The sequence below is a fragment of the Alnus glutinosa genome, chromosome 3 (genome assembly GCF_958979055.1).
Source record: "Alnus glutinosa chromosome 3, dhAlnGlut1.1, whole genome shotgun sequence".
NCBI lineage: Eukaryota > Viridiplantae > Streptophyta > Magnoliopsida > Fagales > Betulaceae > Alnus > Alnus glutinosa.
The window spans coordinates 23,128,855-23,144,204 of NC_084888.1; the positions used below are offsets into that span (position 1 = coordinate 23,128,855).

Sequence of the window (15,350 nt, forward strand, 5' to 3'; positions counted from 1 at the left end):
CATATCATGGCGGGATTCACTAATTCCTCTCCACATCCGCATCAGCCAAATGTGAACTAACTCCTCAAAGATGATCTTGAGCACTCCCACTAGTAGGACTATGCTGCTCCGAACTCATCATCACAAAAACTATCTATAAAACAATTCATGTTTCCTATGTAGAAAGATACAAGCGTAAATCCACGACTTAGTGAGTAATAATACTCATGATACATAGGTTATCATATGGTGAACTCAGTTTAAGTTTAAATCACATGCAAGAGAGTATTCTTTCATTGTACAAAATGATATATATATATATATATGCTTATAACAAAAGTCATGTCATAGTTCAATTCCAAATGGTCGACCTAGGATATTAAAACCTTTTTGGTAGGGTTGGCACTGTCCAGGCGATGGACTTGTAATACAACACTGGTGCACCGGATATGTACGCATACCATCATATACTAGTAGCTCGACTAAGTCCGACCTCCGGTAGCCCACGCTATGCTATCATAAATTCCATTATGCCTTGTTTTCTTTATGACTTTTTTTTAAATTCTCTTTCTAAATACTTGCATTTCGAAGTTTTCCTAATCCAAACTTTCTACAAAAGCAAACAACTAAATAAGTTCAAAATTGAAGGTATATTATCTTCCAACTCCTTGTTATTTTTTTTGTTACATTTCTTTTTTCATTTAAGAATTTAATTTAACATTTTAAGTGATTAGGTTGGTTGAAAGTTTCTTTTTTTAATTTATCAGGAAGCGAAGGAGGATGATGTGAGAGAACTAAATGTCATTGGCAAAAAATATTCAATATGCGTTGGAAGATGCGGTTTTGTAGTTTAGCAGTTTGATCATTTTGTGATACCATATATTTGGCTCTTGAATCTAAGATGAGCGTAGTTTGGATTTTAAGGGAATAACCATATTGTAGTGATTTTTGGATTAAATTTTTTGCTTAAGATATAAAATTCATGAAGTTTCACGGTATTGGTTTCAGATATGTACTTTGCTTTAGATATGTATTGGTTTCATGGTATTTGCTAAAGAAAGAAAATTCATGATGTCCCGATCACCATTTTCACTAGAAGACAATGACTCACTCGCAGAACATGAAGATCAAACGTTGGTTTCAAACCCAACAGATAAAGTTACACATATGTAGAGGTTTGTTCCATTTGTTAATTTTGAACTGTAACATATTCGTTTTATAATTGTTCATAACTACAAAATAAAAACTATGTTCTTGATCTTTCACATAAGGCTATTTTGTTAATGTCCATTCTGTCTTTTATAACCAAACAAAACAATTACAACAAATACTCTAGTAAAAATTGTATCATAGTTGTTAACCAACAGTTTCATAAACATCTACCAATAGAATTATAGAAGTCATTAACACCAGAAACATTTACCACTAAAAAACAAAGACTAGCTTCTTAAAAACAACAAAACATATACATACAAAACTAAGAACTACTTCAAAACCCACTATCTCCTAAAATAAATCATTAAAGGAGAGTTGCTGGCAAATTCCAAGAGTAAAGAGGCCCACATTTTCTCTACACAAACCAAAATTACCTTTACTCATGATCTTTATCCTAACTTCCTGTTAAACTATTTACTGATAAAAACCACAGCTATTGCCAGCAAGCTTAGTTGCCAACCAACATCAATCCACGCATTGATTGTGGAGTAGCAGCAAATTGGGCAAGAGCAAATCCTTTAAGTAATTAATGGTCATCAATTATCAATAAATTAAGTGGAAAAGATATGCTATTGCAATTTAGAAAAAGGAAAATAGAAATATTGTAGAAAAGGAAAGCTACAATAAAAATAGAATGATTTCACCTTCTCCATGCTGTCACGACAGAAATAGAATCCCCAATCTAAAAGGAAACAACAAATTCAAATCTAGCAAATGCAAATCATTCTCATACAAGGAAATTACGTGGCATCATGATCTTTTGTCATCTTCTAATAAAGTAATACAAAACAGAGTTGCAGCCACCAAAGATAAATCAAGAGAAGATAGAGTTCAAAATCGCACAAAACATAACCTTTGTGTTGTAACATTTGAATTATGTATCTTATTCAGATTTCTTTGTATCTGCATATGTGATTAGGAAATAATTTTCATAAATAAAATACTGCCATACAATAATACCCCTAACAACAATATTTCCATTCTTGCAAATCATTCAACTAACCACCAAAAATAGAAGAACCAGAAAATAGAAGTTTATACAGAAAAACCAGAAAATAGAAGTTTCTTAGCTACCAAACAAAGATAAAAATGAGGAGAAAATTAGAATGACCCATGAACTACGAAATTCGACAAAATGAAGAAGCAAAGAAAAAAAATAAAAATTATTGTCGGCTTAAATTTAAAAAGATGAAAAATTCTGCACAAAACAGAGGAGCAAATAAACAAAATCAAACACAATGATCTCGAAATGAAGAAAATTAGAACAACCCATGAACTACGAAAGTAAAAAAAAAAAAAGAACCCATAATTTTTTTTTGGTTGGTTACAAAAGAAAAAGAAAAAGAAAAAAAAGATGAGAACTCCCACACCAGTTCCTACAGTTCTTTCTTCACTTCCATCGCCTTCACCATCATCGTCAGATCAGAGTTAAGCTTCTAGATGTGAGGATGGAAGAGGGGAGGAAAACTTTTGCAGAGTTTTTATTTATTTCTTTATTTATTTGTAGACTTAACAGTGTTAGAATAAAATGTGAACTTTTCAATCTTTCTATCTTTTAACGTGGAAAGTTTTTGGCCTTAGGAAAATCCAAGCTGTGAACCGGCTACCCTCTAGTTCAAATCAACTGGAAAGGATCCAAATCCGAGTTTCAAGAGCACAAAATTTGGTTAATTGGTGAGCTGGGGTCATTGAGGGGAAATGTTCCCATGCACACCCTTTTGATTAACATGGGCCTTTGGTTAGGGCCGAACCCACTTTCGGGCCCATGGGCCATGGGGTGGTTGTGCTTGTTAGGCCTTAAGCCTTATAATCACCATAGATGAATTTCAAAATATTGATACATTACTTCCAATTGAACTCTAAAAAATTCTGGCCCTAAAACTCGAAATGAAAATGAATAAAGATCCAAATAGCATTCGTTTGATAAAAAGAGACCATAATAATTCTACCAATGGACTTACCAATGGACCAAAGTACCCTTTTGTTTAACAGTAACTAGTAACTACCACAAAAAAGGACCAAAAAAAAAAAACAAAAAAAAAAAAAAACATACATTTTACTGCCACATCGCGATTTGCCCCCCCGCTGCTTCATTTTCCGAACCGCCTTGTGAGATGGGAACAGAGCATAGTTGAGCATCCCAATCTCCCTCCTTTCTCTCTCTCTCTCGCTCGCTCACACTTTTCTCTCTGAAACCCTGTCAAAGCCATGGTCAAAGAAACCCTAGCTGCTCCATCATCATCCCCTTCTTCTTCTTCTTCTTCTTCTTCTTCTTCTTCTTCAACGGCTTCCTTGAGTAACACCAATCTCCCACCACCAGAAGACGCTTGGATTGACACTTACCACAAGTTGCTCCCTCATTGGCAATCCCTCTCTCACTCTCACCTGGTGCTTTTTCCTCCCTTTGCCCTAGCATCCAATTAATATTTCTATTTGTAGCTTATTTTGTTTTCATTAAGCTCTTATTTTTCTTCAGCCCCTAACGTTTACTTCAATTTATTGCAGTTTAGGGTTTGCTTCTTCTCTGTATAATTTCTATGTTTCTGCGTTTGTTCTATTTATTGAACTCCGTCCAATTTGTTCTAGTACTTAACAGTCCCGTGTTGTGCTTGTTGTTTGTTTATTTTTAATTATTTAATCGTGTTTCCGATGTGTATTATTTGTTAATTTATTTTTTCATTGGAATTTCTTTTACAGCCAACAATCCCAGTTTCAATCTCGAGAGTAAATCAAGTCGATGCAGCAAGACTGGACGTTGAAATGTCAGCCATGCTGAAAGAGCAGCTGGTTAAGGTCTTCTCTTTGATGAAGGTATATCTTACAACTTTTTGTGGTATTTACCAAAGCAATTAATAGCATAGCTGTAGCTATCAATATTAACAAGGGTCAGTAGTAGTATAGCTATGAAACTGCTTGGAAATTATTTAAAACCGTTTACTTCATTTTATTGGGATTAGCCAGGAATGTTATTTCAATATGAAGCAGAGCTCGATGCTTTCCTTGAGTTTCTCATTTGGCGGTTCTCAATTTGGGTAGATAAGCCTACTCCGGGAATCGCTCTCATGAACTTGAGATATAGAGATGAATGTGCGATGGAGGCAAGAGGAAAAGGTAATGATGGTCTGAATATATGCTCCTTCTTAACTAAGCTGTCTCTAACTGTTATATGATAGTTTCAGAATTCTAATTTTGTTATTGCTAAATTAGTTACACAGACTAAGAAACAAAAGTGGAGACTTCATGTTACAACTCTGGTGGTTGTGGCACCAACTTGAATTATGGTTTGAAATGAATCTACTTACTATTCTTGTCATTGAGCTTGACTCAAAAGGGGTTATATTCTTTCAAACACTCGATTCATTTCTCTCTTATAAAATTTTTTATAGGAAAACTGACAATAATATGTATTCATAAGTATTAGTATCTATAGTGTTCTACAAAGATATACTTGGTTCCGTTGGATATTACTAATATCCAAATATATTTATCTAAAAATATAAATTGAAGCTTTTATAGAAGTTTCCCAAATGAGATTGTTCAACATGTTTTGATGATGAAAGAAAATATTTAAAATAGTAATGGGTGTTGTGTAGAGATCAGGCTGTTCTAATGCTCAATTATTGACTGAGCAGGACACAGTTATAGTTTTTCTAATAGCTGTTTAGAATTTAATTTGGTTTGGTTTTCTTTCAGTTCAGTTTCTTTTTATAGTTGCTTACCCTGTTATATTTGATAAGAAATATTTTGTTTGAATAGATCACCCTTTTTAACTTTGTCTTTCCTGTTTTTCAACCTCACTGCTATTTATGACTTATATGTTGCACTTATGCTTTTTGTATGTTATTTTCCATACAGTCAGAACGGGTTTGGAAGGTCCTGGACTTACCATGGCTCAGAAGATTTGGTATTGTGTTGCCACTGTTGGTGGTCAATACATCTGGGCTCGTTTACAGTCATTCTCTGCTTTTCGCAGATGGGGCGATTCTGAGCAGGTATAGTTTCTTCTGGCCTATTTGCTCACCTTAGACCCACCTCCCTCACCCCACCTACCTACCTGTGTGACATCATAGATGGGGGTAGATTGAACTGGCACTAATTTGTCTTTGGCATTTGCCTCAGAGGTCATTCGCACGGCGAGCGTGGATGTTGATACAACGTGTAGAAGGATTATATAAAGCTGCCTCATTCGGCAACCTTCTCATATTTCTTTATACGGGAAGGTATGCTTTCAAGCATGAACCTGTTCTCTTACTCTTTTTTTTCTTCTTGAATCCAGTCTACCGAAGATATTGTTTATCCTGAGATGGTATTATGCTTATGAACTAAACAAATTGTGTCAGAATGAAAACATTGAATGGCACAAATGAATAATGGAAAAAGCTACATGGTAACATCGAATAAGTTAAATATAGAGGATAGATCTCAACTAGCTAAATATTCTTGATTGTTTTGATAGTCGGCTCTTTATTTTTTATTTTTGGATAAGTAATAGTCGACTCTTTATCGATACCACCTTACTTGCATATTCATGGAACTAAAGGAGAAGAATTATCGATTTCTTTAAGTCCATCTCCTTGTGACTGTCACTCATCAAGAAAAAAGTCCCTTTGATTTTAACTAGAATAATGTGACAAGGCAGTAGATGCTGAGCACTGTTGATCATGCTAATAGTTTGTTACCAATCTAGTATTTAACTTTTTATGTTCCTAATATAACTATGTCGGCACGTATAATATACCAATGTGATGAAAGGTTCAAGGTGCACATAACCGCCACAATCTCTTAAAGCTATATGCAAAGTGCAAAAGGAAGGCATGAGGCTAATTGAAGCAAAGCACATGTTTTAACATGAAGGTTAATTGTTAGTGTGAGGAAAATAGAGCAATATTGCTATTCTGTGTGCACACTTAACATTCGAACCCAATGTTAGCATATGAGATCAAATTCAACCACCCAAAAAGTAAACATGTGTTTCAAACAATGGGAATGTTGGTAACTTGCAACTGATTGGTTTTAAAAATAATATAATGATAATTTATGACAATGACCATCATCCCCTTGACCAACTTGCAGCTCTCACATATCTTCATATTGTGTTTCTGTGATGTTTACTTAAAAAAAAAAAATTGTGCATTCGTTATGCAGGTACAGGAATCTTATTGAAAGAGCTTTGAGAGCTAGGCTTGTCTATGGTAGCCCTAATATGAACCGAGCTGTTAGCTTTGAGTACATGAACCGCCAATTAGTGTGGAATGAATTCTCGGTAATTCTGATCTTCCTTGTTGAGTTTAGCAGTCGAATTCAGGAAAATCCGAGTTCAAATAATATTCTATTTATTCTCTTATAATTTCTGTCGGTCACACACTTGTGAGTTGGTCTGAGGAATTGTCCTTCCTAGGCCAACAAACCTTGATTTGCTTCTTGCTCCAAATTGTGCTTAAATTTTAAAAGTTCTTTACCCTTGCTATTTGTTTGTTTCAATTAATTGACCATCTCAATCTTCAAAGTATTTTGTTTATGTTCAAATAATTGATATTCAATACATGATATATGATTGGTACTGCAAATCATAGAGACCTCTGATACAGTATTGTTACCTTATGCCCTTCTTTATTTCCTTTCCTGAATTAATTGTTGATATTGAGAACGATTGTTGACATAATTTACCTTTAAATTACTTTGCCTTAAATTGATGATTATTGGGATGGTGCTTCTGTTTTCATGAAAAATATGCAAAATATATGCACCTTTTGCCATGAGTTATGTCATTGCAGCATGTAGCACGCTCTTTAATATATATATCAGAGCCAATATTTGCTTGAGTTAAAAAGAAAAAGGGAAAAGTTTACTAAAGACTCAAAAGGATCAATTTTTGCTATCAAGGTTACTTGTGTTCGTGTTACATCATAGAAATTGCTCAAGTGCAATGCCTAATGTAAACCTTTGACATTGATTTTTGTGTTGGAGCTTCTGGGTTTTTATTTAAATGAGATGTTGATGGACTTTAGCTCATGCCACAAGCCATCAAAATGGGATCACACAAATATTTTACCTATGATCATGTGCAATGCTTGTGTTAGTTCTCATCATGGTCGTCGAGTTAATTATTTTTAAAAAGTTAAAATCACTCTTCATGGTTGTCTAGTTAGGCATTAAAAAAATAGGAATGAAATTAATGATTTGGAAATTGATTTTGATTCAGAAAGTAGAGGGTTGGGACTTGAGATGGCTTCCAGTAATTGATCCCTATTGGAGAAATATTAATCATTAGTTCATCTTTGACCTTTAGGTTTTTTGCTAATTTTTTAGGCTGTGAAAATGTCCATCGATATGCATCAAGAAAAGTAAAAAGATATTTTTGATCTTCTTGATTTAGGGTGTTTATCTTGTGGTGCTATTGGGCATCATTTGCATGTAAATTGTTGTACTATAAATTTTATAGCATGGTTTTCTACTCTTTTTTGTTTGTTTTTGTTTTTGTTTTTTTGGTGAAATTAAGGCAAAAGGATTTTGCCTTTTGTTTTTTATGCTTTCGATACTTAACACTCTTGAACAATCAAGTGTAATTATGTAGAAATGATACGTCAAGCGTTGGAGTTCAAAAAGTGTAATTCCGTAGAAATGATTCTCTTGGAGTTTCCCTTGTTAGACACTGTAGAAGCAGATTGGTTGGAGAGGCTGTTTCAAGAGGAAGAAGTCTATCAGGTGTTGCTTAGTATAGATAGTGATAAAGCATCGGGGCCGGATGGCTTCACTACTACCTGCTTCCAATCGTGTTGGGCTATAGTGAATGATGACCTTATCCGCATCTTCCATAACTTTCGCAAGCATGGTTTGTCTGAAAAGAGCCTTAATGCAACTTTTATTGTTCTTATCCCTAAAAAGACTAGGCAGTTGGAAGTAAGGGATTTCAGACCTATCAGTTTGGTGGGGTCTCGTGTCTATAAGATTTTGACTAAGGTCCTTGCTATTAGAATGAAATAGGTGTTGGGTTCGCTTATATTGAATAGGCAGAATGCTTTATAGAGGGGAGAGAAATTCTAGACTCAATTCTTATAGCCAATGAGTGTTTGGACAACATACTAAATTCGGGAATTCCTTTTTTTTTTTTTGAAGCTAGACTTGAAAAAAGCCTACGACTATGTCAACTGAGAGTCTCTCCTACCTTCTAGGGCGCCTTGGCTTTGGTTCAAAATGGAGGAAATGGATGTTTGCTTGTATCTCCATGGCTCGATTCTCTATTTTGATTAATGGTAGCCCGCATGGTTTCTTTGCTAGTTCCAAGGGCCTCTGCGAAGGGGACCCACTTTTGCCTCTCCTATTTGTGATTGTCATGGAGGCTCTTAGTAGGATGTTGTCTAGAGCTATGGTTGGGGGTTATTTATCTAGATTTTGGGTCGACCTCCAAAACGCAGCCCCTTTGGAAATCTCTCGTCTTTTAGCAAATGATTTTCTTATTGTGTGTGATGCAAATGGAGATCGGATCCTTAATTTGGGACACATTCTCTTGTGTTTTGAGGCTATTTTGGGTTTGAAGGTCAATCTTTGGAAATAATATTTAGTTGTGGTCGGGAGAGGTACTGCATCTGGAAGAGTTGGCCGACATTCTGAATTGTAGTATATCTTCTTTGCCATTGAAATATTTGGGACTTCTGCCATGCCCCTCCAAATCAAAAGCTATTTGGGATGGGGTAGTTAAGAAAATGGAAAGAAGATTAGCTAGATAGAAGATCTATTTGTCTCAAGGTGGTCGTCTAACCTTATGAAGAGCACGTTATCCTGTTTACCAATGTATTTCTTGTCCCTTTTCTCTTTACCAACCAGTATAGCTAGAAGATTGGAGCGTCTTCAAAGGGACTTTCATTGGGATGGAATAGGTGGTGAGCCTAAGCTTCATCTAGTGAACTAAAAGACTGTTTTCTCCCCAGTTCCTTAAGGAGTTGGGTGTGAAAAATCTCATGTTGTTTAATAAAGCTTTACTAGGTAAATGACTTTGGAGATTCATGCAAGAAGAGAATTTCCTATGGAGACAGGTGATTGTTGAGAAGTATGGGATCTAAAGAGGGAGTTGGTGTTTTGAGGAAACTGGGGAAACATATGAGGTGGGCCTTTGGAAGAATATTAGGAATGGCTTGGGAAATTTATCCAACTTGGTCTCCTTCAAAGTTGGGGATGGGTCTCACATTCGTTTTGGGCATGATGTTTGGTACAGAGAAGTGGCTCTGAAGTCCTCATTCTCGGAACTCTATTTATAGCTTGTGACATAGAGACCTTTGGAAGAATATTAGGAATGGCTGGGGGAATTTATCCAACTTGGTCTCCTATAGACTTGGGGATGGGTCTCACATTCGTTTTGGGCATGATGTTTGGTATGGAGAAGCGGCTCTGAAGTCCTCATTCCCGGAACTCTATTTATAGCTTGCGACATAGAGACCTTAGTGTCGAATTACTTGGACCCTTCTGACATATATAAAAATTGAAATTTGAGTTTCTTCAAGGCATTCCAGCATTGGGAGCTAGAGTCCCTTGTCGTATTTCTTGACCTATTGTAGTCCTCAAAAGCCTATCGTGGGGAGAGAGAGAATCCTGTGGACCCAACATGCAATCATGGCTTTGAGGTGAAGAGCTACTATAACTCTTTACATTGTGGAGAGTCTTGTCTGTTCCCTTGGAAGAGCGTTTGGAAGGTGAAAGCTCCACCTCAAATTACTTTCTGCACTTTGACTGTAGTTTTGGGTAAAATCAATAATCTTAGGAGGCATGGTCTTACACTTGTTGGTGTTGCCTTTGCAAAAAGAACAAGGAGACAGTAAACCACCTCCTCATCCATTGTGAGTTTAGTAGCGAGATCTCAGACTTGGTTCTCATCTTATTCAGAGTTTTGTGGTGTGACATCCCACATGGCCTAGGTATGAGAATGAGGATGTGCTTATTGTTAAAGTATTGATTAAGTGATTACATTTACCTCTTTCCTATCAGCTTAAGTTTTTATAATAAGTGATGATTTAACATGGTATCAGAGCAAAAGTTCTCAGTTCGAATACTGTTTCTTTCATTTACTTCTCATTTCAATTAAATATTCCATGTGTTGGGTCTCACCCATTAAAAGGGAGTTTAAGCCCATACGTGAGGGGGAATGTTAAAGAATTGATTAAGTGATTAAATTTATCTCTTCCTATCAGCTTAAGTTTTTAGGATAAGGGGTGATTTAACACTTATATGTATATTTGCACCATTTTTGACCCAACGTGTTTTAAAGTTGTGATGGCCATAAACCTATAAGAACTCCTATCAGGATGGGTGATCTTCTGGGAAGTCCGATGTTTGGGAGCAAAAAACGAACAATATTGTGTCATTGGGGGGGTGGGTTGTTACAAATGGTATTAGAGCCATTGTCCAACTTGAGATAGAGGGAGCGTACATAAGCCCATGAGGGTCGCCAGTGGGCACTTAATGGGATGCCAAGAATGAGATGATCCCATGAGGATCACTAGTGGGGACGTTGGGTCCCAAGAGGGTGATTGTAACATTCAACATCGTCTGGGTATGGGAATGGGGAGCGTGCTTATATGTATATTTGCACATTTCTTGACCCAATGTGTTTTAAAGCCGTGATGGCTATGAACCTATTAAAACTCCACAGTTAAGTGTGTTTCTGTGAGAGTATTAGTAGGATGTGTGATCTTCTGGAAAGTCTGGTTCGGAAGAGCCAAAAGCGGACAATATTGTGTCATTGGGCATGAGTCGTCACTTGTGGGTCATGTCTAGCAATATTCTAGAGCTGCTTAATTGTTGAAGACTCGAGGGCCAGAACCCTCCAACGAGGCCATCTAGAAAGTTATGCCCGCATTATTAATGAGGAGCATTTTGAGAGAGAGATCGGCGCTTATTCGAGGATTGCGAGTCTAATGTGCGATGTTTAAAATCCGCCTTTTTGACATATCTCTTAGATTGAGCTGTAACTTATGTTTTCAATTTTTCCTCAACTTGTAGATTTATTTAACTTTTTAGTTTTTCGACACCTTTAGGGTGGTTGCATCTCTTGTATACCTCTCGTGTACGAAGGCTTTTTGTCTCTTTTTACAATAAATTATTATTCATAAGAAAATAAGAAATGATACGTAGACACGTTTGTTCTGAAAACTTCCATCTTCACCTATAAAGCTAGGAATTGATTTTATAACCATTGCCATTATATTCATTAAAAAAAAAATTAAAAAAACCATTGCCATCATAAAGGTAAAAGGCATTGACACTCTCAAAGGCAAGTACGTTCCTGCTTGTGGTTTTCTGTATTTATTGTCAATCCTCTCCCACTTCATGCAGTGTAATGGTGGAGATTCTTTATTAATTTTTCATTTTGTTTATTTCACTTTTTTACATATGAAGTATGATCTTAGTCCTTTTTTTTTTTCTTCTTCTTCTTTTTATTTTTTTATTTATTTTTATTTTTATTTTTTATTTTTTATTCTCCATAACTTTTCAAGTTTATATAAAAAAAAAAATAAAATCAATTGTTAGGTATAATCTCACAAGTCCAAGAAGCATTCAAAACAGATTGCAAGTCATTCTTTAACAAATTTTTCTTGCCAGATTGAGTTCTGGAGACACAAGACCAATTTTGTAAGACCCTCCTTTTCTTTCTTTCAGTGCCCTGTTAGTGTAGTCAAGCATTACGAACATCTACTTGCTGTTCTTAAGTATGTATTTGCATGGTTTTGGATCAACTAAACTTCAGATTTTGTCGCAATTTTTTCAATTTTTGCTAAATAGCTTGAGACATTCTTTTACTATAAATTTCTAAGCTAAATCTGCTAAAATCAATCAAAATTGGAAAATGTAGCAATTTCTTTAGTGATGCACAATTCCGACAAATGAGAAACATTTTTTTTTTGAGTTTGTAAAGCAAATAAAATATCCAGATTCTGGAATCTATGAAGTGATCCTTATCACATGGGCAAGACATGCATACCTTTCCTAGGGTTAAGAAGATAACTAGAAACTCTATGTTTAATTTTCTCGCTTATAGATTGATCGACTCATCTTTTTCATCCACTTCATGTGGTTCTTAGTTCTTTCTGTTGCCTGGGTTACTTTCAAAGATTTATTACTGTACTTTTTATCCAAGTAAATAACAATATTTGAATATTTGGAATTCTTGTTTCTTCTCTGACAGCTTCTTGAAGCGCAAAGTTAAGCTATTATCCATTGTGGATAATGATCTATTTTAGAGCTTACAATTTTGGATCTTTGGGTGATGGCAGGAGATGCTGTTGTTACTTCTTCCTCTTCTCAATTCATCATCCGTTAGAAACTTTCTCCCATTCTCTAAACATAAATCTTCGAGTTCTGCAGAGGATGACGCTGCTTGCCCCATTTGTCTGGCTACTCCAACCATTCCGTTTCTGGCTCTTCCATGTCAGCACAGGTACACATAACTGCGTGTTTGTCCTCTTTCGCCTTAATAATTGGCTCGATCTTCCTTGTCAACACAGGTAGTGTAATTTGTATTGTTTGCAGATACTGTTATTACTGCCTTAGGACGCGATGTGCTGCAGTTCCATCATTCAGATGTTCCAGGTGCAGTGAGCCTGTCAATGCTATGCAGCGGCATGCTGGTGTCAGCATTAATTTAGTCCCAAAACAATAATCTCCAGAGAGGTTGAAGAAAATAAATTAAAAGCATTTATTACAGGTAGTAGCACTACTTTATTATTTTTTTTTCTCTCCCCCATTAAAATTTTCAATCAAGAAATCAATTCCGGGTGAAAGCAATTATTCCGCCATGGAGTGGGGGGGTTTCATTCTTTGTCTTCTTTCCAGTGTATTTATTACAAATATATATATATATATATATCGTAATGGGTTTAATTTTTTCCCCAATCATTCGAATATTTGAAGTGGGTCTCTAGAAAAAGCAGGTGCCCTTTCAGTAATGCCAAGCAATGATTCTTTGGCAGATGGAACTACTTTATTTATTTTTGGTTGGTACTTAATTTGCTTGAGCCATGTTTGTTTCGGATAAAAAGTATTTGGTGTTGTTGGCTGTTATTGGCCTCCATATTTTTTCTTTTCCGTGGCAAAAAATTAAATGCTTCATGCTTGCTTGTGACTGCTTGGTAAATCACTTTCAGTGTTTGATAGACACTAAGTAAATCTGCTTGGTTCATTCTCGATTTTAATTTGCACCAATCGTAATCACACGGTTTGAGGTTATTTATAAGATATGTTTAACAACTTCTCTACCTGCTTTTCTGCTTATATATATATATATATATATATATATTCTTCTGCTCTCTTTCACCCATGCAAGCATAATTAAAAAAAAGAAAAAAGAAAAAAAAAAGAGTTGAATAGTCGAGGGCATTATCTTTGGGGTAATAAGGAAGTAAAGATTGGATTAATATTCTACGCTTGATTTGATTGGTGATTAGTTTTGTGGTCAATTTATGCGGAGTGCAAGAAATAAAATTTGTTTCACTATTGGATTAATTAATCGATTATACAATTAAACGTACAGCAATGAAGTTTGTCCATTGACTCCATTTTATAATAATATCCAAGCTAATATTTAAGGCGGCCTAGCTTGAAGGGAATGGGTGGTTATCATAGTCAGAAATATAATACATTATTATTATACGCCAAATTAGACAGCTGGGAGTTGGTTGCCAGTAAGTTTTGATTATCTACTTGGACCAAAAAGACAAACATGAACTACTTTTGTGCTAAAATTGCGACTTCCAAAAGATCGAATACTTGCTAATTCTAACAGCCAAGGAAGAAGAATGAATCAAATTGTGGATGAGAGAGACAAGTGTGCTTGCCCCTCACAATTATGCTATTTCATTTTCCAAAATTTAATTAAGTTTGATTACTACCAAAAAAGTGAAAAACAATGGGAATTTTCTTTGACCATTGAAAAATTTCATACCTACATTTCTCGTATATTATTTTCTTTCATAGAATGCCGAGGTTTATATATATATGTCACAAGGTAAGGATATATAGATTTAATGATTACCCCATTAATATCATGAGGCAAAGACTCCATATAATCGTGTTTGCATTTTGACCTACTTAAATCTTGCCTACTATTCCATCGGGCACTTTTATGTTTTCGTACTGGTAGCACGGGTAATACTATTTAATAGATTGTTATACGACTGTTATATATATAGGGGATGATGTGGCAGTGAAAATTATTCTTTGATTTTTTTTTTTTAATTTTTTTTTTTACAAATATTGATCGATTTAAATACTGATTTTCACTGTCACATCATCAAGTTGTATGACAGTCATACAAGAGCCTACTAAATAATATTACTCATTTGTGCTTAGTGTGTGTAGTTCATGGTTTTTACCCGTGTTGTCATACCAAGTTGAATTCGCTTATAGTTATATAGTTATATCCTAACTATTCAATATAGTTATATACTATCTATTAATAACTTAATATGTTTGTTTAACACACTAAATACTATTATTAGAGTATTATAATTAATATGTAATACTATATTTACTTAGCTAGTATACTATATATGCTTATTTAGTGTGTGTGTATATATATATATATATTTTTTTTTATCAAAATGACCTATAGACTATAGTTAACTACTATATATAAATATATAAATATTTACTTAGTATATGTTAATTAACTAGATAATATGTTAGTTTATGAACTAATTAGCTAGTATGTTAACTAATACACACACATAAATATTAAGTAACATATATAACACATGTTACATAATTACTAATATACATGCTTAAATCTATATAACAAAAATTTTTTTTTTTTTTTTTTTTTTTTTTTTTTTTTGTAATATATATATATATATACACACACACACAAGAGATATGTACGATCTAACGAGTCGAATTAACGAGCTGGACGAACGATCCAGTCAAGCTTTAAACAAGCTGAGCTTGCGAGCCCCTATCGAGTTTTATCGAGCGAGTCGGGTATGTATCACTTACAAATCGAGCGGGTTTTTACAGTATCGAGAGGAAGTTCGGATCGAGCTAAACCAAGCGAGTTGTCGAACATATTATTTTATTTATAGCCATATATCTAGCTAAAATATGTGCAATTGAATTTGCCTCTCGCCAAACATGGGCTACCCGAGATGCTTTAAAGAGCTCAATTTTTTTTC

General features: G+C 34.9%; 1 protein-coding gene across 1 annotated transcript; it reads left to right on the forward strand.

The window, feature by feature from the left end:
* The first annotated feature begins 3,266 nt into the window (after positions 1 to 3,266).
* On the forward strand, positions 3,267 to 13,257 carry LOC133864801 (peroxisome biogenesis protein 2). Its single transcript, XM_062301216.1, has 8 exons — positions 3,267 to 3,582; positions 3,892 to 4,005; positions 4,152 to 4,305; positions 5,050 to 5,186; positions 5,314 to 5,414; positions 6,340 to 6,457; positions 12,459 to 12,622; positions 12,715 to 13,257. The coding sequence occupies exons 1-8, from the start codon at positions 3,403 to 3,405 to the stop codon at positions 12,842 to 12,844; spliced, it is 1,098 nt and encodes a 365-aa protein (XP_062157200.1). The 5' UTR covers positions 3,267 to 3,402; the 3' UTR covers positions 12,845 to 13,257.
* Positions 13,258 to 15,350: the final 2,093 nt, after the last annotated feature.